The 26,260-nt window shown below is 40.6% G+C and overlaps 1 protein-coding gene across 2 annotated transcripts in view; it reads left to right on the top strand.

The window, feature by feature from the left end:
• The window catches only part of PROSER1 (proline and serine rich 1), a 31,269-nt gene extending 11,740 nt beyond the window's left edge, over window positions 1-19,529 (top strand). For both annotated transcript variants that reach the window (XM_043504446.1, XM_038389353.2), the window contains 9 exons: window positions 1,092-1,185; window positions 1,755-1,865; window positions 3,694-3,777; window positions 4,755-4,833; window positions 8,728-8,823; window positions 8,939-8,983; window positions 13,014-14,769; window positions 15,417-15,564; window positions 17,860-19,529. In XM_043504446.1, the coding sequence (XP_043360381.1) occupies window positions 1,092-1,185; window positions 1,755-1,865; window positions 3,694-3,777; window positions 4,755-4,833; window positions 8,728-8,823; window positions 8,939-8,983; window positions 13,014-14,769; window positions 15,417-15,564; window positions 17,860-17,982 (2,536 nt within the window). In that variant the 3' untranslated portion in view covers window positions 17,983-19,529. The remainder of the gene's footprint in view (window positions 1-1,091; window positions 1,186-1,754; window positions 1,866-3,693; window positions 3,778-4,754; window positions 4,834-8,727; window positions 8,824-8,938; window positions 8,984-13,013; window positions 14,770-15,416; window positions 15,565-17,859) is intronic.
• Window positions 19,530-26,260: the final 6,731 nt, after the last annotated feature.

Below are 26,260 nucleotides of genomic sequence, written 5' to 3'. Positions count from 1 at the left end.
ACTGTTTGAACAAATAATGCACTATTCAAAAATGATTAGCATATAATATTCCAGGAATGTCACTCTGTGTGTCACTCCGAAGCCTAAAATGTCTAGGTAGTCAATGTAAAGTCGTGGAAGCAGCTACAACAGAGGCGGGCAAGCTACGGGCCGCGGGACCCTCCTGCCCAGCCCCTGAGCTCCTGGCCTGGGAGGCTAATCCCTGACCCCCTCCCACAATCTCAGCGTGCCATGCCACCGCTGCAATGCTCTGGGCGGCACAGTTGCAGAGCTGTGCCCTGACCTGGTGCTCTGGGTGGCGCGGCTGTAGCGTTGCCAGCCACCAGTGCTCCAGGCAGCGCGGTAAGGGGGCAGGGAGCAGGCAGGGTTGGATAGAGGGCAGGGGAGTTCAGGGTGGTGGTCAGGGGGCAAGGGTGTGAATAGGGGTCCGGCAGTCAGAGGGCAGGGAACGGGGGAGGTTAGATGGGGTAAGGGTCCCAGAGGGAAGTCAGGAAAGGGGGGGGGGTTGGATGGGGCGGCGAGGGGCAGTCAGGGGCAGGGGTTCCGAGGGCAGTCAGGGGACAAGGAGAAGGGTGGTTGGATGGGGTAGGGGTCTCTGGGGGCAAGTCGGGAATGAGAGGGGGGTGTTGGATGGGGTCGTAGGGGGCAGTCAGGGGTGGAGGGTCCGGGGGGGCTGTCAGAAGACGGGGGCGTTGATGGATCAGGAGTCCCGGGGGAGCCGTCGGGTGAGAAGCGGATAGGAGGGAGGGGCTGGGCCACGCCTGGCTGTTTGGGGAGACACAGCCTCCCCTAACCGCCCCTCCATACAATTTTGGAAACCCGATGTGGCCCTCAGGCCAAAAAGTTTGCCCTCCCCTGAGCTATAAGCATGGTCAAGAGCTCTTTTTGTTGAGAATATCACCAGGTTGATCCATCACTGGGTTTTGTGATCTGTTACCATCCAATTTTTACTTCTCAGCCATTTTTGCTTTTTTACACACATGCCCCCTTATGCCTGTGCAATTGCATGGGCTTTCAGCTGCTAGGTCTAGATCATATGTGTGTGATAGGTATAAGAAATGACAGTAACTGTTCAACCGTTTCCTTTGTAGCAACATTGTTGATGCTCAGAATTACCGCCTTATTGAGGACCTGTTCAGGATTAACATGTCAGAGAAGAAAAGGTGCAGGAGAATTCTTGAGCAGGTATTAGAAGATGTTCGCTGATATTGTGTTATTTCCCTCCATATGGTCACTGCAGGATCAGGGCCCATATAATTAATAGCTAATACAAACTATTGGTTGACAATCTGAAGGAAATGAGTCTGTGAAGGAGGAGAGCAAATCATTGGTGGTTGTTGGAGAAGAGGAAGATTTTTTCACACATAAGGGTTGTGTAGGAAAAAAACCATGGTAATGTGAGAGATGACTAGGGTCACAGTCCTACTTTCTTTAAAGTCATTCTGAGTACTGCCATTGACTTCAGTAGGTGTAGAATTGGGCCCAAAGGAGCCATCAAAACAAGGTGGGAATGGATAGAGCATATGGCATACAGTGAATTGGGGAGGAGTAGATAGAAAGAAGAACTAATATACAGGGTAAGCAAAGCTATGGAGAGCTTTGAATCTGTATTTCTGTGTAGGTATATTCATTATTAATGAAGGCTGTACATTACAATTCATATCCTTTAAAAGTGCTGAATTTCAGACACTAAATAATGCAATACTATCTGAATTTGTAGTGTTCTAATTCTACTTTCTTTGGTTATGTTTCAGGCTTCCAAAGGAGGCTGTAAAGCCCCTCATGCTATGATATCTTCCTGTGGCATGATTCCTGGAAACCCTTATCCTAAGGGGAAACCAAGCCGGATAAATGGAATTTTCCCAGTATGTGAAGTCTACTTAAGTTCTTCAAAGTGCTTTTGATTTAGGATGTACTGTGGTATACCTGAACTTCTGTTCATTCATAGATTCATAGATACTAAGGTCAGAAGGGACCATTCTGATTATCTAGTCCGACCTCCTGCACAGCGCAGGCCACAGAATCTCACCCACCCACTCCTATGAAAAACCTCACCCATGTCTGAGCTATTGAAATCCTTAAATCATGGTTTAAAGACTTCAAGGAGCAGAGAAGCCCCCCTCAAGTCAACCATGCCCCATGCTACAGAGGAAGGCGAAAAACCTCCAGGGCCTCTCCAATCTGCCCTGGAGGAAAATTCCTTCCTGACCCCAAATATGGCAATCAGCTAAACCCTGAGCACATGGGCAAGATTCACCAGCCAGATACTACAGAAAATTCTTTCCTGGGTAACTCGGATCCCATCCATCTAATATCCCATCTCAGGGGATTAGGCCTATTTACCCTGAATATTTAAAGATCAATTACTTACCAAAATCCCATTATCCCATCATACCATCTCCTCCATAAACTTATCAAGTAGAATCTTAAAACCAGATAGATCTTTTGCCCCCACTGCTTCCCTTGGAAGGCTATTCCAAAACTTCACTCCTCTGATGGTTAGAAACCTTCGTCTGATTTCGAGTCTAAACTTCCTGGTGGCCAGTTTATACCCATTTGTTCTTGTGTCCACATTGGTGCTGAGCTGAAATAATTCCTCTCCCTCTCCTGTATTTATCCCTCTGATATATTTATAGAGAGCAATCATATCTCCCCTCAACCTTCTTTTAGTTAGGCTAAACAAGCCAAGCTCCTTAAGTCTCCTTTCATAAGACAAGTTTTCCATTCCTCGGATCATCCTAGTAGCCCTTCTCTGTATCTGCTCCAGTTTGAATTCATCCTTTTTAACCATGGGAGACCAGAACTGCACACAGTATTCTAGGTGAGGTTTCACCAGTGCCTTGTATAATGGTACTAAAACCTCCTTATCCCTACTGGAAATGCCTCTCCTGATGCATCCCAAAACCGCATTAGCTTTTTTCACAGCCATATCACATTGGCAGCTCATAGTCATCCTATGATCAACCAATACTCCAAGGTCCTTCTCCTCTTCCGTTACTTCTAATTGATGCGTTCCCAACTTATAACTAAAATTCTTGTTATTAATCCCTAAATGCATAACCTTACACTTCTCACTATTAAATTTCATCCTATTAACAACTTGGTCTGAGTGGAATTAAAAGCAATAACTTTTTGTCATAATTTGCCCAGTAACCATTCATAGTGAACAATTAAAAAGAACTCAGATTTCTTTTATACAAGAAATAGATAGAAAAACTTGTACCACAAACATGCTATACAGAATCATGGAAACTAAAGGTGTAAAAGGCTTATTAGTAGAGTGATTAACTTTCTGACATAATATGGGATTGATCTCTGCAATAGGTTTACTAGTCTTAGTTCAGTTTTAAATGTGCAATGCTAAATGCTGTCCGTGAACTCCTTGTAGCTTATCTTTCTGGTGGCAAGGACCCCAGAATTGAATGCAGAATTCAAGGTGTAGCAAAAACTGTGACAATTTAATATGCTTCTGTGTACAAAAGCCCAGTGTTATAATGCAGCCTAATTGGAACTTCTTAATTATGATGCAACAAATCCAGAACACAGTTCTGTATTTTGGAATGTGTGATTGAGACTATCAAAATAGCTGTGAATTTGATTATTCAGAATAAGAGTAAGGTGAAAACCTTTATCTCCGCTTTCTCCTATTTATTTCTAAATAATGCTTAATAACTGATTTTTTTAATGTCTTAGGGAACACCTATCAAAAAGGAGACTGAAGAATGTACTAATGAAGGGAAGGGAATTGCAGCCCGTATACTTGGACCATCCAAACCAGTACGTCTTAAAAGAAAAAAAAATAATAAAATCTTAAGTCGTCTTATGAAATGCTGTCACATCACTAGAAAGTAGAGAGACTTGAAGGGGATATGAAGAAGCCCCATCTCTACTTTCTTGTCATTAAGTATTGATGGCTTTACTTAAGCTTCTTAACTGTAATAAGAATTCTGTGCAGTGTCCCAGTATTTCTATCTTTTTATTCACTATAAAGAGATAAATTCTGCAGGGGCTTTCATTCGATATAATATGCATGCATTCTAGGACAAAATATCAACTGGGCTAGTAAGAGGAGCCAAGCTGGTTCCCATTGTTCATCATGACCTGGTCTAGAAGTTTTAACAGCCATTCTGCTTTGTTTCATGATCTGTGAGGCTTTTCCACATCAAAATCTAATGCACAGCTCCTGAAATAAGGTGCTTAATGAGGAAATTTATTCTATGGCAATGCAACTAAATTTCTGATTAAAAATAAAACTTTTTTTTTTTTTTAAACAAATGGACAGCAAAGTACTGAATCTGACATTTTCGGTGTGAGTTGAGAAGTATTGCAGAAATGTATGACTAGTACTTCTGTTTCCAGGTGTTTCCCAATCGATTTTATTTTAAGGACTGGATAATTTTATGGCCACAAATTACATTTGTGGTTATGCAAATTAAGAGAAGGGAAACAGAATCCAATGCTTCAGGGCATGAAAGCTTCATGGATCAGGAAAGACTTTCCTTTTTTTCCCTATCGCTATATTACACAAATATGTTATTACAACACAGTATTTCACCTTTTTTAGAAGCATTCAAATATTGGCAGCTTTAGAGACAGGGTAGCAAACATAATGAATCAGCAACATGATTTGATACAGCAAATTCTCTTTCCCAGGATAAATAACAATGATTTGTACAGTATCTAAGCATCTAAATACTAAAATTTTTGGCAGAGAAACATATTACTTAATGCTTTTTCACTTTTTTTTAATGTAGGCTCCAGCAACATACAACCCACACAAACCTGTTCCGTACCCCATCCCACCATGCCGGCCACATGCAACTATTGCACCAAGTAAGGCTTCTTTGTGCTTTAGCTTGATCCTATTATTTGATCTATTTGTTTTTTTTAAAAAAGGTTCTAGTGTGGTGATACGTTTCTGGCCATAGTTACCTTTTTAGTTGGCTGTGTTCCCTGCGTGTATTCTGGGTCCTAGCTCTAACTTCTCCTGTTATCGCTGTAGAGGCAATACGATGAGTGTGTGGGCTTCTTTTCCGGCTTCTGCATCATTCAAAGAACTGTCAACGCCTTTCTGATTGTAGAGTCTCTTATTACTGGAGGTGACATGCATTTCAGAAAAGATGAGGATGATGATTATAGAGTTCTTAGAACTCAATTGAATATAAATATTTGACTTCTGTATCATAAAAGCCAATACAAAGTTTGTTGTTGGGAAGCTGGCCATGTGTTCTTTGAATCTGGTCATGAAAAAGATATACTGTCCCTTTTAGGGTATGTCTGCAAAGCTAGTGGCAGCCTACAGCAGGGAGCCTTCAAGCCCGTGTCAACAGACTTGGGCTCATGCTACCCCACCAAATATAGCTGTGCTGACCGCTTTGAAGTTGCCGCTTGAGCTGGAACTTGGGCTCCGAAGCCCACTTCCCTCTCTAGGCTTCAGAGCATGAGCTCCAGCCTGAGCCATGACATCTACACGCTATTTAGTAGGGGTAAAGGTAGCACAAGCCCTGTGAGCCTGAGTCTGTCACCCTGAGCTCAGAGGCTCGCTGCCCCAGGCTGTGTAGATGTATCCTTAAAGGCAAAGACCACGTCGTCAACATAAGTGAGTTTATTTCAGTTGCTTTAAGCTCCTTTCATCAAATGCTACACTGCATTAAGAAACTGCATTGTAATTAGTTAGTAAATAAAGTGAACTGAGCCTTGCTTCACTTGACTGTTTTTAAGTCATGAGCAAAACTTACATGTAAGGTGTTCTGGTATATATCGGTGGGGAGTGTTTGTTCCCTCAGTGAATGTAAACTGCTCCTTAGATGTTTGCCATAAACCGTCATGCAAGGAATTTTAAAACCTGTAGCATGACAGAACCTCTAAAACTTGAAAGAAAAGTGTGCATATCGGAAGTTACTTGATGTTCATAAGCTCCTTTCCATGTTTTGAGTGATTTTGATAGTGCTGCCTGTATCTTGTATATGTGAATTTGCATATATGCTTTTCACACCCTTTGTGGGGGTGTAGGTACATCTTTTCATATAAGCTCTGATGTCTCTCTTCACTGTAGTAAGTCAGCACTAAAACAGTACAACAGTGTGTGCCAGTTACTATACATTATAGGAAAATAAGGATGCTATTTTTATGCTAGGAAACATTTACTATACCTAATCTATCAAGATCACCTGCTATTCCAGTTTAGTACCTTATCATTTAAGGAGATGTTGAAGGATGACAGTTCCAAAGTATGACACTTACCATGAAAGGACTCTTTCTCTTGTAAATCTCCTTGCCAGCGTTGATGGGTTTTTTATCATCAACCCTCCAAAAACAAGGGTTGTAACAGCCTTAGGGTGGGAGTTGTTAGGGTGGGAACAACAACAAAAAAATACTGTGACCCACATATACATTTTGTATCATAGATTCATAGATATTAAGGTCAGAAGGGACCATTATGATCATGTAGTCTGACCTACTGCACAATGCAGGCCACCAAATCTCATCCACCCACTCCTGCAATAAACCTCTCACCTATGTCTGAGCTATTGAAGTCCTCAAATCATGGTTTAAAGACTTCAAGGTGCAGAGAATCCTCCAGCAAGTAACCCGTGCCCCATGCTGCACAGGAAGGCAAAAAACCCCCAGGGCCTCTTCCAATCTGCCCTAGGGGAAAATTCCTTCCTGACCCCAAATATGGTGATCAGCTGAACTCTGAGCATGTGGGCAAGATTCACCAGCCAACTATCCAGGAAAGAATTCTATGTAGTAACTCAGATCCCACCCCATCTAACATCCCATCACAGGCCATTGGGCCTATTTACCATGAATAGTTAACATGATTTTGGCAATTAATTGATCTTTATCCCATCATACCTTCTGCTCCATAAACTTATCGAGTTTAATCTTGAAGCCAGATAGATCTTTTGCCCCCACTGCTTCCCATGGAAGGCTGTTCCAGGACTTCACTCCTCTGATGGTTAGAAACCTTTGTCTAATTTCAAGTCTAAACTTCCCGATGGCCAGTTTATATCCATTTGTCCTTGTGTCCACTTCGGTACTGAGCTTAAATAATTCCTCTCCCTCTCTGGTATTTATCCCTCTGATATATTTATAGAGAGCAATCCTATCTCCCCTCAACCTTCTTTAGTTAGGCTAAACAAGCCAAGCTCCTTGAGTCTCTATTCCTCGGATCATCCTAGTAGCCCTTCTCTCTACCTGTTCCAGTTTGAATTCATCCTTCTTAAACATGGGAGACCAGAACTGCACACAGTATTCCAGATGAGGTCTTACCGTGCCTTGTATAACTGTCCTAACACCTCCTTATCTCTACTGGAAATACCTCGCCTGATGCATCCCAAGACCGCAGTAGCTTTTTTCACGGCCATATCACATTGGCGGCTCATAGTCATCCTGTGATCAACCAATACTCCAAGGTCCTTCTCCTCCTCCGTTACTTTTAATTGATGCGTCCCCAGTTTATAACTAAAATTCTTGTTGTTAATCCCTAAATGCATGACCTTACACTTCTCACTATTAAATTTCATCCTATTACTCCAGTTTACAAGGTCATCCAGATCCTCCTGTATGATATCCCCGGTCCTTCTCTAAATTGGCAATACTTCCCAGCTTTGTATCATCCGCCGACTTCATTAGGACACTCCCACTTTTTGTGCCAAGGTCAATAATAAAAAGATTAAATAAGATTGGTCCCACAACCGATCCCTGAGGAACTCCACTGGTAAACCTCCCTCCAGCCTGACAGTTCACCTTTCAGTAGGACCCGTTGTAGTCTCCCCTTTAACCAATTCCTTTCCAGCTATCAATTTTCATATTGATCCCCGTCTTTTCCAATTTAACTAATAATTCCTAATGTGGCACCATATCAAATGCCTTACTGAAATTGAGGTAAATTAGATCCACTATGTTTCCTTTGTCTAAAAAATCTGTTACTTTCTCAAAGAAGATCAGGTTGGTTTGGCACAATCTACCTTTTGTAAAACCATGTTGTATTTTGTTCCATTTACCATTGACCTCAATGTCCTTAACTACTTTCTCCTTCAGAATTTTTTTCCAAGACCTTGCATTCTACAGTTATCAAACTAACAAGCCTGTAGTTACCTGGATCACTTTTTTTTCCTTTCTTAAAAATAGGAACTATGTTAGCAATTCTCCAGTCATACAGTACAACCCCTGAGTTTACAGATTCATTAAAAATTCTTGCTAATGGGCTTGCAATTTCATGTGCCAATTCCTTTAATATTCTTGGATGAAGATTATCTGGGCCCCCCCGATTTAGTCCCATTAAGCTGTTCGAGTTTTGCTTCTACCTCAGATATGGTAATATCTACCTCCATATCCTCATTCCCATTTGTCATGCTACCATTATCACTTCCTTTCTCCCATCTCTTTTCCCAAGACAGCATGGAATTGAAAGGGGCAAGAATTTTGCTCTCCCAGGTTGCTTCAGAGAGCAAGAAATCCATTTATCTCAGTCTCCCGTTGACACTGTTTTTATGAGCCATCAGAGAGCTGTCCTAACTAAAACTTACATTGGAATATATGCCTCTCATCCTATGCAGCCTGCAGGGTTAAGTGGCTTTGCTATAACTAATAAGGGAACATTTTAGAGCCTTGAAAGTATCCTTGTAATGGAATGATACAGACTAGTCCACTCTTAAACCATTTGTTTGTATTTACTGACATTTGTTTGATGCATATGTGTGGTCTTTGTGTTTTTTTTAGGTGCTTACAACAACGCCGGTCTAGTTCCAATGGCCAGTGTCCTAGCACCAAGCTTACCAGCTCCTCCACCATATACTCCTAATCAAGTGGGATCAGGTAAAGCATGTGTGTCTGTATAAATGCTGGCATAAACAAATTTTTTTAAATGTGAGAATGGATAACTTATTTCTGAAGTTGTTCTGCCCTTAAATAACTGTTGTTCTCTACATAGAAAACGAAGACCTTTCCAATCAGGCAAAACCTTCCCAAAATCAAGGTAAAGTGCAGCAGCTCTTTAGGGAAAATCTGCTGTATTCTGATGTAATTTAATGCATTCCTTTCAGAAAGTTATAAATTATTTTTAAACCTCAAGATTTTTAACTTAATCTGAATGAATATTCATACTTTGTATTTTTAATTGTGTGCATTTTTGTCCAGATAGTATAGCAAACAACAAAGACAAAATACTCTTAGAAATGTAGTGCAATGAAATTCATTATTAGCTACTGTTCTTCAGTTGCTGAAAAAATTGCTTTTTGCCTAATTTGGGGCCTGATCAAGTAGCATTTTTGTGTATGTAAGTCACAGTGGGAGATTTGAATGCACAACCGTCACATTTTGCTGATAGCACAATATGTGCACAGCTTGTAACTTGTTTAAATCCAGTATGTGGGGAAGGTTTCATTGCTGCTACTTGTGCCATTCCTATTATGTGGCAGAAGCTTAAAAAAAAAATCTAAACTTTTTTCAAGCTGAATTTGTCTTCTGTTATGCACATAAGCAAGTAACCAAAACAAAGTAAAATACCCATGTTAAAGGAGCTAACATTAAAAATTCTGGGAGAATGTTTTCTGTCTGTTTTTGTCTCCATCCCCTGTACCCAGGTGTAGTTGCTCAGGAATTTTGCTACTTAAAAATACACTTTGTTATACGCTTATGATAGATACACAGGTAAATGAATACAATTAAAAGGACAACATCCTCATCAAAAAGCAGAGTACCAATAACAGTCCTTGGCTATCTTGAATATAGATTTCTCTGATACCAACTTTGATGGGTCAGAGCCAAGAACTGTGATCATTAGTTAATTCTAGGGCTGTCGATTAATCGCAGTTAACTCACGTGATTAACTCAAACAAATTAATTGTGATTAAAAAAATTAATCATGATTAATTGCACTGTTAAACAATAGAATACCAATTGAAATGTATTGAATATTGTGGATGTTTCTTACATTTTCATATAGATTGTATTCTGTGTTGTAATTGAAATTAAAGTGTATATTCTTTATTATAAATATTTGCAATGTAAAAATGATAAACAAAAGAAATAGTACTTTTCAGTTCACCTCATACAAATACTGTAGTGCAATCTCGTTGTGAAAGTGCAATTTACATATGTAGATTTTTTTTTTTTTGGTTACATAACTGCATTCAAAATCAAAACCATGTAAAACTTAAAAACCTACAAGTCCGTTCAGTCCTACTTCTTGTTCAGCCAGTCGCTAAGACAAACAAGTTTGTTTACATTTACAGGAGATAACGCTGCCGCCGCCTTATTTACAATGTCACCAGAAAGTGAGAACAGGCATTTGCATGGCACTTGTGTAGCCAGCATTGCAAGGTACTTACTTGCCAGATATGTTAAACGTTCATATGCTCTTTCTTGCTTCGACCTCCATTCTGGAGGACATGCTTCCATGCTGATGACGCTCATTAAAAAAATAATGCATTAATTAAATTTGTGACCGAACTTCTTGGGGGAGAATTGTATGTCCTCTGCTCGGTTTTACTCGCATTCTGCCATATATTTCGTGTTATAGCAGTTTCGGATGATGACCAGCACATGATGTTCATTTTAAGAACACATTCATTGCAGATCTGACAGAACACAAAGAAGGTACCAACATGAGATTTCTAAAGATAGATACAGCACTCGACCCAAGGTTTAAGAATCTGAAGTACCTTCCAAAATCTGAGAGAGATGAGGTGTGGAGCATGTTTTCAGAAGTCTTTAAAAGAGCAACACTCCAGTGTGGAAACTACAGAACCCAAACCACCAAAAAAGAAAATTTACCTTCTGCTGGTGGCATCTGATTCAGATAATGAAAATGAACATGTGTCGGTCCGCACTGCTTCTGATTGTAAGTGAGCAGAACCCATCATTAGCATAGACACATGTCCTCTGGAATGGTGGTTCACATGTCCCCTGGAATGCATGAAGGGACATATGAATCTTTAGCGCATCTGGCACGTAAATATCTTGTGATGCCAGCTACAACAGTGCTGTGAGAACACCGTTCTCACTTTCAGCTGACATTGTAAACGAGAAGCGGGCAGCATTATCTCCTGCAAATGTAAACAAGCTTTTTTGTCTGAGTGATTGGCTGAACGAGAATTAGGACTGAGTGGACTTGCAGTCTCTAACCTTTTACATTGTTTTATTTTTAATGCAGTTTTTTTAACATAATTCTACATTTGTAAGTTCAACGTTCATGATAAAGAGATTGCACTACAGTACTTGTATTAGGTGAATTGAAAAATACTGTTTCTCTTTTTTTACAGTGCAAATACATGTAATAAATATAAAGTGAGCACTTTGTATTCTGAGTTGTAATTGAAATTAATATATTTGAAAATGTAGAAAACATCCAAAATATTTAAATAAATGGTATTCTATTATTGTTTAACAGTGTGATAAATTATGATTAATTTTTTTGATCGCTTGACAGCCCTAGTTAATTCTTCAATTTGGAGTTCAGGATGAGGTTGTAGAAAGAGAGTCCAGGACATGGAGCACAGATCCTGGTTTTTTTTGTAGAAGAGGACAGAAGTGAAACTTTTTGCATTTTGTTTGCAAATATCTAAGATGTTTAAGTTTCAAAATATTAAGAATATTTGCATATATCAGTTTGAACAGTATCTTAAGATCTTAAGCCTGAGTTTTCACTGGTGGAGAACTTAAGGTTATAAAGGGGGCAGAGGTAAATTTAGGGTATAACATGGAGTTAAAGAAGCAGTGAGTTTTGCCTCCTAGATCAGTGTTCTGTTCATGGTTAAAACAGAAAATGTTAATTTCTAAACAAAATATAAAAGTGATTACAACATGCCTTATTTCTAACCCACGATGGAGCAAGGGAATTAAATTAAAAGTAATGGGAACAAAGAACACAATAGCATTTATAGGAAGAGCAAGGTGTTATAAAAATGCTATGGAAGTGACTAGAATTAAAGGGCTCAATCCTTATGTAGTATTTACATAGCACTCCAAATTAGTTAACACAGTTTAGTACAAATTTTGGGGTGTTGAAGTCAAACAGTTCTTACTCATGGAAATGCCCACATTGAAGGCGAAGGGGCTACTCACATTTAGTAAGAGTTTCAAGACCCATAATAAGCTCTGAGACACCAACTTTCAGACCTAGACTTAGTGTCCTCTCTCTCATTTAATCTGGTAGTGTGCCTTCCTGCTTTCCTCCGGAGAGCATCCCTCTTTGTTTACTTTGTAGGGTTGATATAAGCTGAACTTTGTGGTTTTAGCTGTAGTGCATTGGTACTTGAAGATGGTACATTTGATCCTCAGTTGGAACAAACTATTTTTAAAGACTTCGTTTTTATTGGCAGGTTTCAGTGTTAGCTAGTACACCTGTAGCACACATGAATCTCATAGTGCACTTCCTCTACTGTCCAGATTGTGATATACAGAATCAAAACCTACCTACCAATAAAATAAAATAACCAAACTTCTTCTAAAATTATGTATTCTGCAGTTATGGACTGGATTCCAACAAACATCTGTAAAATCCTGGCATTCTACCTGTTCTAGAATTAGTGTAGACCCTCATATAGAACTCATGTGGAGAGCAGAAATGGTACCAGTGCTGAATGCTCATCCTGTTATGGGTGCTGCTAGATGTTAGGGGCAGGAATTTGCTGTTTACCTGTCTTACATAGAGAGATCTCTGGGAACAAATTTGAAGATTTAAACTCTCTTGCACTAGCTCATGAAGAAGTTGTAAATGCCATAGAGTGGGTTAGACATAATTGCTAGTGTGCGTAATAGATAATCATTGAAGGGAGACGCATAGATACATGTAATCTACTTTCTGCATACTACACGGCATATATCACTTATATGTAGATACCTCTATATTTTATCTTCATAGTCTTCCATGTAGATTGTGTATATACAAACATGTATGTTACTGCTTGTGTATCATATTTTATAATATATATAAGATGCATTTGTGTTGAATTGAAACATTTCTGTCGGTTTCAAGTATTCTTACCAGTTTTGTTTCTTTGCAGCTTTTTCTGCACAAGCGAATCAGCTCTTTACTCCTCATGGTTCTAATCCTTCAACACCTGCTGCTACTCCAGTTCCTACCCCATCCCCTGTCAAGGCGATAAGCCATCCATTAGCACCTGCCACTGCAGTCATCTCTGGGATGAGCATGTCTACCCCTGTGCTTCCTGTTTTCCCAGGGCAGGTCTCCTCTTCCATCCATACATCTCAGCCATCAACCCCGACCCCATCTGTCATCAAATCCCTTTCATTGCCTGGTGTTCCTGTCACATCTGTTCATAGTGCAACCTCCATCCCTATTCCTGCAGTTTTCTCTGGACTGGCTTCTATCCCTGCTGCTACGCCAGCTCCACAAGGTTCTTCCACACCATGTGCCACACCTGCCTCTAATGAAGCTTTTGCATCTGCTTCTGCACCATTTGCTGGCCTCCCTTTTTCTGCAACCTCTTCAATTGCTTCAGTTAATAATCCTACTCCATTGTCATCAGTTTTTGCTGGCCTCCCTTTGTCCTTGACCCCCACTCCTCAAGGGATATCTAGTCCCATTCCCTCTGCAATTGCTAGCTCTCCTGCCAGTAGCATCTCTGGCCCACTTAGCTTGCCTAATCCAATTCTATCTGTGTTAAAGGGATTTCTGACATCAAATGATACCTCATTAATCAATGCTTTACCTTCTGCTGTGACAAGTGAGCTTGCCTCTTTATCTGCTCTTGCTAATCAAAGCTCTGAGCCTCCTGCCTCCTCTGTAAACAAATGTTATACTCCATCTGTCACACCTACACCACAACGTTCTTCCACGCCAGGCCTGGCCATTTTCCCGGGTCTTCCCTCTCCCTCTGTAGCCAATCCTAGTCCCACTCCCCCAACATTGCCAACGCAGTCACCATTAACCACTTCACAATCTATTATACCAGTCAGCTGTGGCGCCTCCGTTGCACTTTTGCATGGTGCAAGCCCTACTAATGCTGAGCAGCAGATTTCATCAGCCCCAGTTGCCACAGGTATTCCAGTTCTGGTCAAAACTGAACCCATGAGCCCTACTCTCTCAGCCTTCAAAGGCCCTTCTCATTCGGCTGGCCCATCTCATGGCACGCTAGGATTGTCAGCGCTTGGGCGTGCATATACCTCTGCAACTTCAGTGCCAGTCAGTTTACCTAGTTCCCTTAATCCAGCATTATCAGGTCTCTCCTCTTTGAGTGCTCCCTTAAACAGCTCCACTTCTCTTGCCTCTATTTCCCTGGCCCCACATGCTTCTTCTGCTCCAGTTGCCCCAGTATTTAATGGACTTCCTCCCTTCACGTCTCTGACCAGTAACTTTGCTTTTACTGGTAACCCAGCACTTACACCACCGGTCACTGTCCCAGGGTCTTTGTTAGTCACTCCATCTACAACTGCTTCATCTGTGTCTGCTTCTCATGTGAATTCTACAGCCGCTGTTCTCTCAGGACTCACTGCTTCAGCAACAGTCTCTGCTTCACCCTTTCCGCTTAACTTGTCCAGTGCCGTCCCCTCCTTATTTTCTGTCACCCAGGGGCCTCTGGGATCATCAAACCCATCCTTCCCTGGTTTCCCTGTCTCTAACACACCCACTGTCACTCCAGCTCTCCCTTCTTTCCCTGGCCTCCAGGCATCTTCTACAGTAGCAGCAGTTGCACCGCTGCCGGCAGCTGCCACAGCCCCATCTCCGGCTCCGGTCCTGCCAGGGTTTGCCTCGGCCTTTAGCTCAAACTTCAACTCTGCACTTGTTGCACAGGCTGGGTATGTTTCTGTTTCTGAAGGAGGTCAAAACCATTTCTTTCTCAGCAAAACATTGATTTACTTTAGACATAGATGGTATTTCCAAGCATAGTTATAAAGTACTTTTAATATTTTAAATGGTTACTTCAGCAGTAGATTTCCATCTGTCTTTAGAATTTAAATGAGGAGGCCAGTCTATATTTTGCAACTAGTATACAGGATTCCAGTTTCTATAAGGTCCAATCCTGCAAGGTGATGAGTGTCTTCAGCTCTATGTTGAGGATACTTGGCACCTCCTACAACATGCTAGGATTTTGCAAGAATGGGTCTAAAATATGTGTCAATTTACATACTCAGGTAATAGCAGACAATATCCTAGCCTTTTCTGTGTCAAGAAAAACATCCAACGCTACACTTTCACCTACAAAATATTCATGCACAAGCAGGTAACTGCACACAAGATACTGGCTTGCATGCTCAAGTTGCATGTGTGTACCAGTGTCCTGGCTTATAAATGCAAACATTGTGTGGATGCAGCTTAGGTGTGCTGTTTGGGAAACTTAGTTAATTGAAGTTTAGAAACCCTGGTGCTGTTAGCAAGATAAGAAATCTAGGATAAAATATTGTTGAAAGCGTTCCTAATAACTGCCATGTCTTGGTTATTTCAGCCTGACTTCTGGGCTGCAAACCCCAGGAAATACAGTTTTCCCTGGACTCTTATCTCTTCCTGGTATCCCTGGATTTACCCAAAGTGCCGCACAGTCTTCCCTGCAGGAATTGCAGCATAGTGCAGCAGCGCAATCAGCACTACTACAGGTAAGCTGCATATTGTTGATATTGCACTGCCTTAAGGCCCCACTGAGCATTAATTGTTCAATATCAAATCTTTGCTTTTAGAAAGCACAGCTTACGTTAAAGAACTGGCTACAAGGCTGATACAGTACACTCTGATAATCCAACATTCGGTTGTCTGAAGATAGCTGTTGCTCTTGGGGGACTGGACTCTCATCAATGGCGCTTCAGCTGACTTTCTCTAAAGGATATAGATGTGTTAAAATCTTATGAGTGGCATTGTAAAAGTGGGGAGGAGGAAAGAAGGGGACAGATCTGACATGTAAAATTTGTAATATCTTGATCTAGTGCTCTGACCACATGATCGGGAGACCTGGGTTCTATTCCTAACCCTAATTTTGTGATTTTAGGCAAATCACTTAATTTGTGCTTCATTGGTTTTTACAGATGGAGAAACCATTTTCTTTGTAAAGTCTTTAAGATCTACAGATGGAAAATGATAAGGGAACAAAGAATTACCTACAGGATTTTAAAATTATCCCCTTATATATTGTACTAATGGAAGATACTGTTCGTTTGCATGCTTTGATCACTGAAATTATAATTTAAATATAGATCTTAGTAAAAAATACAATAAGGTTGTGAAGTAAGGCTTAATGTTAGAAAATTAGTGAAACTCTTCTTAAAACGTCAGTCTTAAATGAAGCCATTTGGAAAACCACCCCTCTTTACCGTCTCTGTGAATCAGACTGCTTTCCTAGTGTTCTGTAGTGGCTGTAGCATAGATATACAAAAAAGAGGACCTGGGGAAATTATAGACCAGTCATCTTAACTTAGATACATAGAAAGATACTGGAACAAATTATTAAACAATCAGTTTATAAGCACCTAGAGGATAATAGGTTGTAAGGAATAGTCAGCATGAATTTGTCAAGAACATATTATTCCAAACAACCTAATTTCCTTCTTTGACGAGATTATTGGCCTAGTGGATGGGGGAAGCGGTACACATGGTATCTTAATTTTACTAAAGCTTTTCATACAGTCTCACATGACATTCTTATAACCAAACTAGGGAAATGCAGTCTAGATGAAATTACTGTAAGGTGGGTGCAAAACTGGGTAAAAGACTGTACTCAGAGAAGTAGTTATCAATGGTTTGCTGTCAAATTTGAAAGAAATACCTAGGGGGCAGGTCCAAACGGGTCTGTCCTGGGTCTGGCACTATTCAATATTTTCATTAATGACTTGGATAATGGAGTGGAGAGTGTGCTTATAAAATTTGCGGTAGAGGTGGCAAGCACTTTAGAAGACAACATTAGAATTCAAAATAATCTTGACAAATTGACTTGAAATCAACAAGATGATAAAGACAAGTGCAAAGTACTACACTTGGGAAGAAAAAAATCAAATGCACAACTACAAAATGGGAAATAACTGGCCAGGCAGTAGTGCTGCAGAAAAGCATGTCGATCCCAAACTGAATACGAATCAACAGTGTGATTCAGTTGCAAAAAGGGCTAATATCATTCTAGGGTTTATTAACAGGAATATCTTTTGTCAGACACAGGAAGCAATTGTCCCACTGTATTTAGCACTGATGAGGCCTTAGCTGGACTACTGTGTCCAGTTCTGAGTATCACACTGCAGGAAAGATGGGGACAAACTGAAGAGAGTCTAAGAGAGAGCAACAAAAGTGGTAAAAGGACCTGACCTCTGAGGAAAGGCTAAAAAAGAAAAATCTCTGTATATTAAGTCTTGAGAAAAGAAGACTGAGAGGGGGACCTGAAAAGTCTTCAAATTATGTTAAGAGTTGTTATAAAGAGGATGGGGTTCACTTGTTCTCCATGTCTTCTGAAGGTAGAACAGCAATGGCTTAATCTGCAGCAAGGAAGATTTAGATTAGGAAATACTTTCTAGTTATAAGCTGTGTTAAGGTCTGGAATAGGCTTCCAAGGGAGGTTGTAGAATCCCCATCATTGGACGTTTTTAAGAACAGTTTATCTAAACACCTGTCAGGTTTATTTGGACCTGCCTCAGTGCTAGGGGCTGAACTAGATGACCTCTTGAAGTCCTTTTCTGCTCTTCATTTCTATGATTCTCTGTTTCAGGGGGAAGTTGCTGTGTAGTTAAAGAACTGCCTACACTTAGATATACTTCCTGCCCGTCTCCCTCCTCCGCAGCACACCTAACATGCTATTCTGAAACTTCTCTTTGTTAAGAGTTCTGTAGCATGAACAAGAATAGCTCTCCGCATGGCTTTTTTTTTTTTTTTTATTAAAGTTCCTTCCTAACCTGCTTGTTTTCTCTTTCTTGAAGGCACATTCAGCTTCAGCCCTAGAGAACTATCCAGCTCAGCCTGATGGTTTTGCTAGCTATCCCTCTGCACCAGGAACACCATTTTCACTGCAGACAAGTCTACCCCAGAGTGGATGGCAATAAATATCTTTTTCTTGACAAGCAAGACATATTTGAAGACTGCAGTGGTGGCTTGACAGAGCCTGGTCCTGTTGCCATTAAGTCGATGGCAAAATACACATTGACTTCAATGGGGACATGATCTGGCCCAGAAATTGGGACAGAGAAGGAAGACAAGAGAGTGAAGAGATTCTGGGAAACTGTTCTTATGTCAGATTAGAAACAAATCCATGATTACTTGCTTTGAAACAATTTAGGACGTGATCCTGTGATGTGCTGAACATCCTCAACTTCCTCTGTAGCTAGGGAGTTGGATGTTTGTTTCTTCATAGGACCAGGCCCTTTAAACACAGACTTCCTGTGTAAATAGAACGATTGGCAACGAAACTGTATGGGGAAAATGATATTCTAAATAGTGTGTGGTATTTTTCACCCATCATTCTTCTCAAATGTGTATGGTATATGTGGTAATGTAGAAAGAACATCTAGATTGAAATTAGACACTTAAAGCTGTAGACAATCCTTAGTGTAGATGCACTGATGCATCAGTAAGAGTTGTGTGCACAGATCAAGATCTGTGTATGGCTCTTGGGATTTATTCTCTCCTTCATATGCATGAGTAATTCTTTATTAGCATCAGTAGTATGTCAAGGGGACACTACATCAGGTTCTTAAAATGCCATGTGAAATATTGTTGTGGACCTGCTGATGAACTGAACACTCCTCTATCTGAGTGAGAACAGAAGGAAGCCAGACGATGCTGTACTGCATTCTGGGATAGGAACTAGTTACTTTAATTGAGTAAACTTTAGCTAGTTGGGAACACTTCTTTACAGAAATGCAAACAAGCCTTTCATTTTCCCTCCAGGATATTCTCTTTAACATCCCCCTATGTTAATGGAAGTAATTGTATTGCACATAGACTACCTATCCATCACTGTTTGCCGCAGGCTTTTGTGAATGTTTACAGTCATGGACCAAATATTGCTGTCATGTAACCAAAACTTGGTTATATTCCATGGACTAGCAAGTGTGTGAGTGCAGAATTTGGGCTATGGATTTTTAGCATTTTTTCTTGGAAAACTTGCATGATTTTAAAGGTAAATAATTGAATTAACTGCATTGGCTAGGAATGGTATGACACAGCATATGGAAAGATCTTGCTTTGTAAGTAAAATGCAGCGTGTGCACTCAATAATTGTAGTACCTGTGGCAGTGTGTAACACATCATTGAATATCATCTGTTTAAGAAAAACTCTTGATCAAGTTCTAAAAGACAGTAGAGATGATGATATGCAATCATGTGATTTTAAAATAAACTGTAGAAGATACACTGTAGAACAGTTCTGCACCTAGAGTTTTACTTTTTTAAAAATGGATTCTGCTGGAAGACGTTGCTAATGTATTTTCTTTCAATGTGTGAACAAACTTTTTTAAAACCTTAATGGGAATTCCTGTATTAGTTTTTAACAATTTTTTAAAATAAGTTTACACTCATGGCACAAAGGCTTTAGTGACTGTTTGCCTAGTAGTTTATAAAACACTTGAATAAACAATTTTTTACAAAAAAATTTCCTAAAGTTTTATCTTAGATTAATGGAAGTGAGAGATTCTGTGGTATAATGTAGAATTTTGTGCTGAATATAATCTAGTTAAAAACCAACAGTGCGATACTACAACAAATATCCTACTGAATATGTCTGAATTAGACCAGTATTTAAATACATTATTTGATTCTATAATACTTTAAACTGCATGCAACTGTCAACAGCAATAAGAGTGACACAGCTGTTTTCAAATGTTTGAGATATAACTTATTGGTGTATGAAAATCTTCCAAAGCAAGACAGAATAGTTGCTGCATACATGCTTTGATACTGAAGCTGGGAGAGATGTCTCTTTACTGTTTTCTTCAACTTGGACCCAATCCTACAGTGTGCAGAGCAGCCTCATTTTTCTTTGAGGTCATCTTGTGGGTGTAGCTGTCTTTTTCCAAAACTATTGCACAACTATTACTGTGTAGTACTTTGTTAATTTTCAGGAGGAGGAAGATAAGGTCACAGATAAGGTTTCTCATTTCAATTTAATATGTTGGAAGGTAAGCATTGTGTGCCAGTGAGGATAGATACAGTCAGACATAGAGCCTGCAACATTTTGGGGCCAGGATATGTAGTCCATGTCCAAGAACATTAAGGCAATTGGTCAAATTTGGATCTAGTGTAAGTGGGTGAGACTCCATTGAAGACAGTGCAGTTGCTGTACCTGTTTCCATCAAATCCGAACTTGGCCCTGGTATATTATGTCATTGAGTTTGCCCATAAAATCTCTATTATTGTGCTTTACAACAAATATTAGGCAGTAGATATGATACTTGTACACAATACATAGAAAATTTGACTGTGGTTTGGCTACAAAAAGTGATTCTGGCTACCCACTTCACTCCCCATGTAGGGAGACCATTTGACCCAGCTGTATTAAAATGTGAACCATGTTAGTTAGATCTCTGTTTTCCAAAGATAGAGCAGATATTTCAGCTCTCTTAAGATGAATTCTATAAAGAACTAGAGTGCCTTGGGTCAGGCATCCAAGCGCAAGTCAAATGTTACCTTTTAGGCAAAGTAGCAGTTCACAGAAGAGCCAATATCAATTTGCTTCCCATACTCTTTCCCACATCAATTACTGATTTATGAATATTTTACTATAGAATAATGGAATCATAGATAAGGAACTTCAGTAATCTTGATTTTGTTACTGCAAGCAACAGTGCGGTGTATTTAGTTCCATGTTTTCAGTTTTTATTTGTTAAACACACACATTCCCAGAATTTTTTTATTTTATTTTCCAAACATTAAAACCGGGATGAAATAGAGTTTAAAAAGAACTTCCAAAAAACTTCCATAATCTACACATTTTAATACAGTATAATTGAACCTTTTTTTTTTTTTGTACCAAGGTATTTTTTTGTTTCTCTCAGAGCTAGTAGTTTTTCCTGAAATCGTGGTTTGCATATGCTCACAATTTTTTTTCAAAGTGTCCTCGCTCACGTTGAGTCTCTTGCTGTCTTGGAGGTAGTCCAACTTTGAAAATATGCACTCTGTGTCAGTAGATTGAGAGGATACACTCAAAGCTTGCTGTGCCACTTTGCTGAAGTGGGAAGTGTCTTGATGACTGTTCCAAAAAACTAGCACATCCAGTTTCACATTGTCAGGGTTAGGCATGTTCATGTAAGTAGTAAATTCCCCTTTCAGATTTTAAATTTCATCTTTAGTGGCAAATGGTTGAAACTCTGGCATAGCAGCCCTAGTCTGCTGCAAAATTCACCCTGAGGAAGGGATGCAACATCTGGATGACATGGTGGGGAAGGTACCCAATTTCCCCCATCACAGTTCTGCTCTCTCAGCACTTCCACTAGTTCTACCCATGATGCACAGTAAAGGTTAAGACCACGTGAGCCAACATATGGGTTTTAGCACATTTAGAATAGTAGTCTCTTAAACAGCAAGTGACTCTCATAACTGCTGCTCCACTCCGATACCAACACAAGCAAAGTGATGTTCATAGTTTATGTAGGTTTCAGAGTAGCAGCCGTGTTAGTCTGTATTTGCAAAAAGAAAAGGAGTACTTGTGGCACCTTAGAGACTAACATTTATTTGAGCGTAAGCTTTCGTGAGCTACAGCTCACTTCATCGGATGTACTTCATGCTTTTTGGGGGTTCCTGGTATTAACAGCACCTTTAAAAATATGTAGTTTCAGATGCTTTCTCCCAAAGAAACTGGGTGGGAAACTGTAAAACAAACTCAATCTCTGACTGCCCAAAGGGAAATACAGCAGCACGTTCAGGGAAAAGGAAAACACCAGCTGCTTAGTCATCTTCTAAGGACATATTTATGATCCCCATCAGGATTTCTCAATAGACAGCAGGGAGCAATTATTATTACTGCTATATTTTAATAGGTTTCAGGGCCTGCTCTACTGTTTTTGCTGCCCCAAGCAGGACATCTGAAGACAGAAGCTGCCGCTGCAGGAGCCAGAAGAGTAAAACTGCCGCCGAATTGCTGCTGCCGCGGAAAGGCACTCCTGCCCCTTTCACGGTGCCGCCCCAAACACCTGCTTGGAACGCTGGTGCGGGGAGTTGGCCCTGGGTTTTATACTACTATCAAATGTAAAAGACTGCAGATATTGTTTCTAATGAACAGCATTATTTTCAGAAAAAAACAACATTTTCTGGGATGCTTACTTGTTCAGTGTCTGCTTCAGGAACATGTAACACATGAAGCACGAACCTACTTTTACGCTTGTCAAAGTTCCTTCCCCACTCTGAACTCTAGGGTACAGATGTGGGGACCTGCATGAAAGACCCCCTAAGCTTATTCTTACCAGCTTAGGTTAAAAACTTCCCCAAGGTACAAACTTTGCCTTGTCCTTGAACCGTATGTTGCCACCACCAAGCGTGTTAACAAAGAACAGGGAAAGAGCCCACTTGAGATGGCTTCCCCCAAAATATCCCCCCAAGCCCTACACCCCCCTTTCCTGGGGAAGACTTGATAAGAATCCTCACCAATTGATACAGTTGAACACAGACCCAAATCCTTGGATCTTAAGAACAACGAAAAATCAATCAGGTTCTTAAAAGAAGAATTTTAATTAAAAGGTAAGAGAATCACCTCTGTAAAATCAGGATGGTAAATAACTTACAGGGTAATCAGATTCAAAACAGAGAATCCCTCTAGGCAAAACCTTAAGTTACAAAAAGACACAAAAACAGGAATATACATTCCATTCAGCACAGCTTATTTTACCAGCCATTAAACAAAAGGAAATCTAATGCATTTTTAGTTAGATTACTTACTAAACAGAAGTTCTGAGGCTGCATTCCTGATCTGTTCCTGGCAAAAGCATCACACACACAGACAAACCCTTTGTTCCCCCCCTCCAGCTTTGAAAGTATCTTGTCTCATCATTGGTCATTTTGGTCAGGTGCCAGTGAGGTTACCTTAGCTTCTTAACCCTTTACAGGTGAAAGGGTTTTTCCTCTGGCCAGGAGGGACTTTATAGCACTGTATGCAGAAAGGTGGTTACCCTTCCCTTTATATTTATGACAACACCTTCCCCAAAAGCATGCTCTGCATGGCTTCTGCTGGCTTTTGGGGGGAAGCAGATTTGGTCCAGCTGTGCATGTGTCTGGATGACGTTTCATTTGAAAGGCCACCAGGTGGCAGCAAAGAGATGGGACTGAAGAGCAGTCAAATTGCCCAACTTTTGCCCCAAGAAAGTAATTTATAGCCCAACAAGTCACCTGATACCTTGCAAAAATAGCCCAGTTGGTCACAAATTCCTGAGGCTGGCAACACTAAGCTGGAACTAAAGAGTCCAGCAGCTCAGGATGGTATTTCCCCCCAACTTCACCTGTGACGCTGGGGGAAGGGGAGGGTTAGAACCCCAGGAGGAGCAGAAGTGAAGATGGGGCTGTGTGGGTTGAACAGATGGGGGAAACTAGAGGGCAGGGCTGTCCCTAGGGGGGTGAGGGGCCTGGGAAACCCACCCTCCCCCCGTTCCATCCCTTCCCCCAAATCCCCACCCCGTCTCTTTCTGGCTTCCACCTCCTTGCCTGAGCAACACCAGGAGCCGGTGGGGCAGGCTGGCTGGGGCTTGATCACTCACTGCTGCCGGCACCAGGCCCCCCAGTAGCCCTCCCAGGCTGCTGTGGACCCTATGTCCCAAAGCGTAGAGCCTCCCAAAGCATTGGGCCCCGTGGTGGTTGCCCTGGGCCATCTTATAGACGGGATGGCTCTGCTGGAGGGACAGGATTAATTGCAGGATAGGGAACAGGCATGTGGTGTGAGAGCTCCTGGTGCAGGGGCCAAAAGCACATTACACAATACATTTGGGAGTGTAGGCAACAGTAATTGGCCCACACAGGATGTGTATGCAGTGTAGTTGTAACCATGCTGGTCCCAGGATATTAGGAAGACAAGATGGGTGAAGTAATATCTTTTATCAGAAGTTGGTCCAATAAAAGCTATTACCCGGTCACACACAGGATGGGCAGGGGACGTTACAAACTCAAATGCCACAACATCATCTTTTTTATTTTAAATCTCCTAATTTTTTTGAGCCGCTCTCCTGATTTTTTGGGTTCTGACTGATAATTTTTGAGCTCTTGAGTTTGGCAACAGTGTCAGATATCTTTCTAAAATTTGTCTTTTACTTTCAACTGGAGATATTATTGTTTGCTGGAAAACAACAACAAAAAATGCAGCAAATGATATTGTGATAGTTTGGGGAAACTATGTAAACGTATACATTCCAGTTTGATTTTATGAACTCTCTCTCTCTAGATGACTGTATTTTTCAGTGTGGAGCAGACCTGCAATGTCATGGGAGGAACAGACCATCATTATGAATTGGAAACAAGGCCATCCAGGGGCCCATCAACTTTGAATAGCTTTCACCTATGAGAACAAGGAGCTTGCTAAAAAAGAGGGTAGGGGTAGGCTGACAAGGTTAAATCAAACTGGTTCTCCCAGGTTGTTTCCAGGGCTATGATGATCTTGGGAGTCTGTCAATGTGCAATTTATGAATTCTGTTTGCGATTATGAAGTCTGTATGGTTAAGAACTGATGATTATCTTTATTGTGGTCATGCTTCATTTACCTTGTGATAAGGAGCCTGGGCAAGGCACTTGCATGTTTGTCTCTGACTAACCCATCCACATCTGACCAGATCTTCCCTGAACAGAACCATAGGCATGCTGCATCCTAGGTGCAGTAGTGCAAGTAGGGTGGTACTCTAAAAACGGAAGGTGTTTAAACAGTGTCTTTGATTCTGTTTCTCTCCATTGGCCTGAATTATCCATGACATTCAGACTGCATCACATCAAGTCCAAATCATTAGAGGAATGCCTCTGCTTGCACTGACCAGAGGATGTTTGGATTCTGATGTCAGCCCAGTTCTGCAGCCTGACAGGTATCAGGTATTGTCCCGAGTGTACATAGAAGTCTTCTTTCCACCAAACTAGTCTAACGTGTATTTTGCTAACGGGAGCAGCAAAACAAAGAAAACAAATGCCTCATTTTCCAGCTTTGTGGGTGAGAGAACTACAAGTGAAGATTATAATGCCAGACACTGACAACCTTAAACCAGCTGTCTCAGGAATCTGCCAAGAACTTTGCTGAAAATATGTTCCTCATCTTAGCAATGGAGCTAAGACTTATCACACATCTGCCCACCTTTATCCGAAAGACGGTCCCTCTGATCTGACTGCTCAGGCATTGTCAGTTTCATCTAGAACAATTTACAAACTTGGAACCTAATCCTGTAAACCCTTAATCATTTGATCAAGCCCATTGAAAACAATGGGACTATTTGTATGTCTTTGGACCATTTTTGTGGTAAGAGTTTCAGGAGTCTGTTCTGTTCCTATAAAGGAAGTTGAATCTCCAATTGAAATGCAATGTTTGGGTACAATACTATAATGCAGTTTAGATACAGTTCTACTTAAAATTTGTCTTTTAATAAGTCATACATCTGCTGAAATGGCACCTCACCTCCAACTCCCATATTCCATATAAACAGACTGAAATACTACATATTTGAGGGGAAAGTGAGTAGTTAAGCATGTTGATGTTTGTATATACAAACACCCATTTCATAACTGTACTGGAAAATATAGCTGAACTTAATCCTTCCAACTGGTGTTCAGAAGAGTGCTACAAGACACATACATAACCTCATGAGCAGAGGGCGGAGAGGATACCCTCCCACATTATGACCAGCAAAATGATAATAATAATAATAATAATAATTAATAAAATTTCAAAGAGGCAGAGGTTCACAGATTTGAAAACCTAAAAACCTGTGTTATGCTTTAAACCACCTCAGCAGATACCAGGTTTATGAACATTAAATAGTTAACTGCGAAGGAACACTGAAGGCCATTAACCTGATTGTGTGCCAGCTAGTATGCCCTCACTGACTAAAGGTGCAGTCACACCTGAACAGCTAAAAATTAACTTTGCCCTTTTAAGATAAACGGAGTCATGTCACTGGCTCCATCTCTGTTGTTACATAACAGATAACAAAACTCCAGCGGGGTATGGTGCTGACACATAGGGTCTCAGGTACGAGGTGTGATTTTTTTCAGAATCTCTTTTGGGAATAGTCATGTAGGTGAAATAGCTGGTACTTATGATTATGCTATTTCTATGCATGTATATTCATCTTGAAGTTGTGAATATTAGCTAGGTTTACTATGTGTTTGCTCCTGCAGTAATGCCCACAAGGTATTTAGCCAGCACATGAA

This window comes from Dermochelys coriacea, chromosome 1 (assembly GCF_009764565.3).
Source record: "Dermochelys coriacea isolate rDerCor1 chromosome 1, rDerCor1.pri.v4, whole genome shotgun sequence".
Taxonomy (NCBI): Eukaryota; Metazoa; Chordata; order Testudines; family Dermochelyidae; genus Dermochelys; species Dermochelys coriacea.
This window is presented reverse-complemented; position numbering and strand designations above follow the sequence as displayed.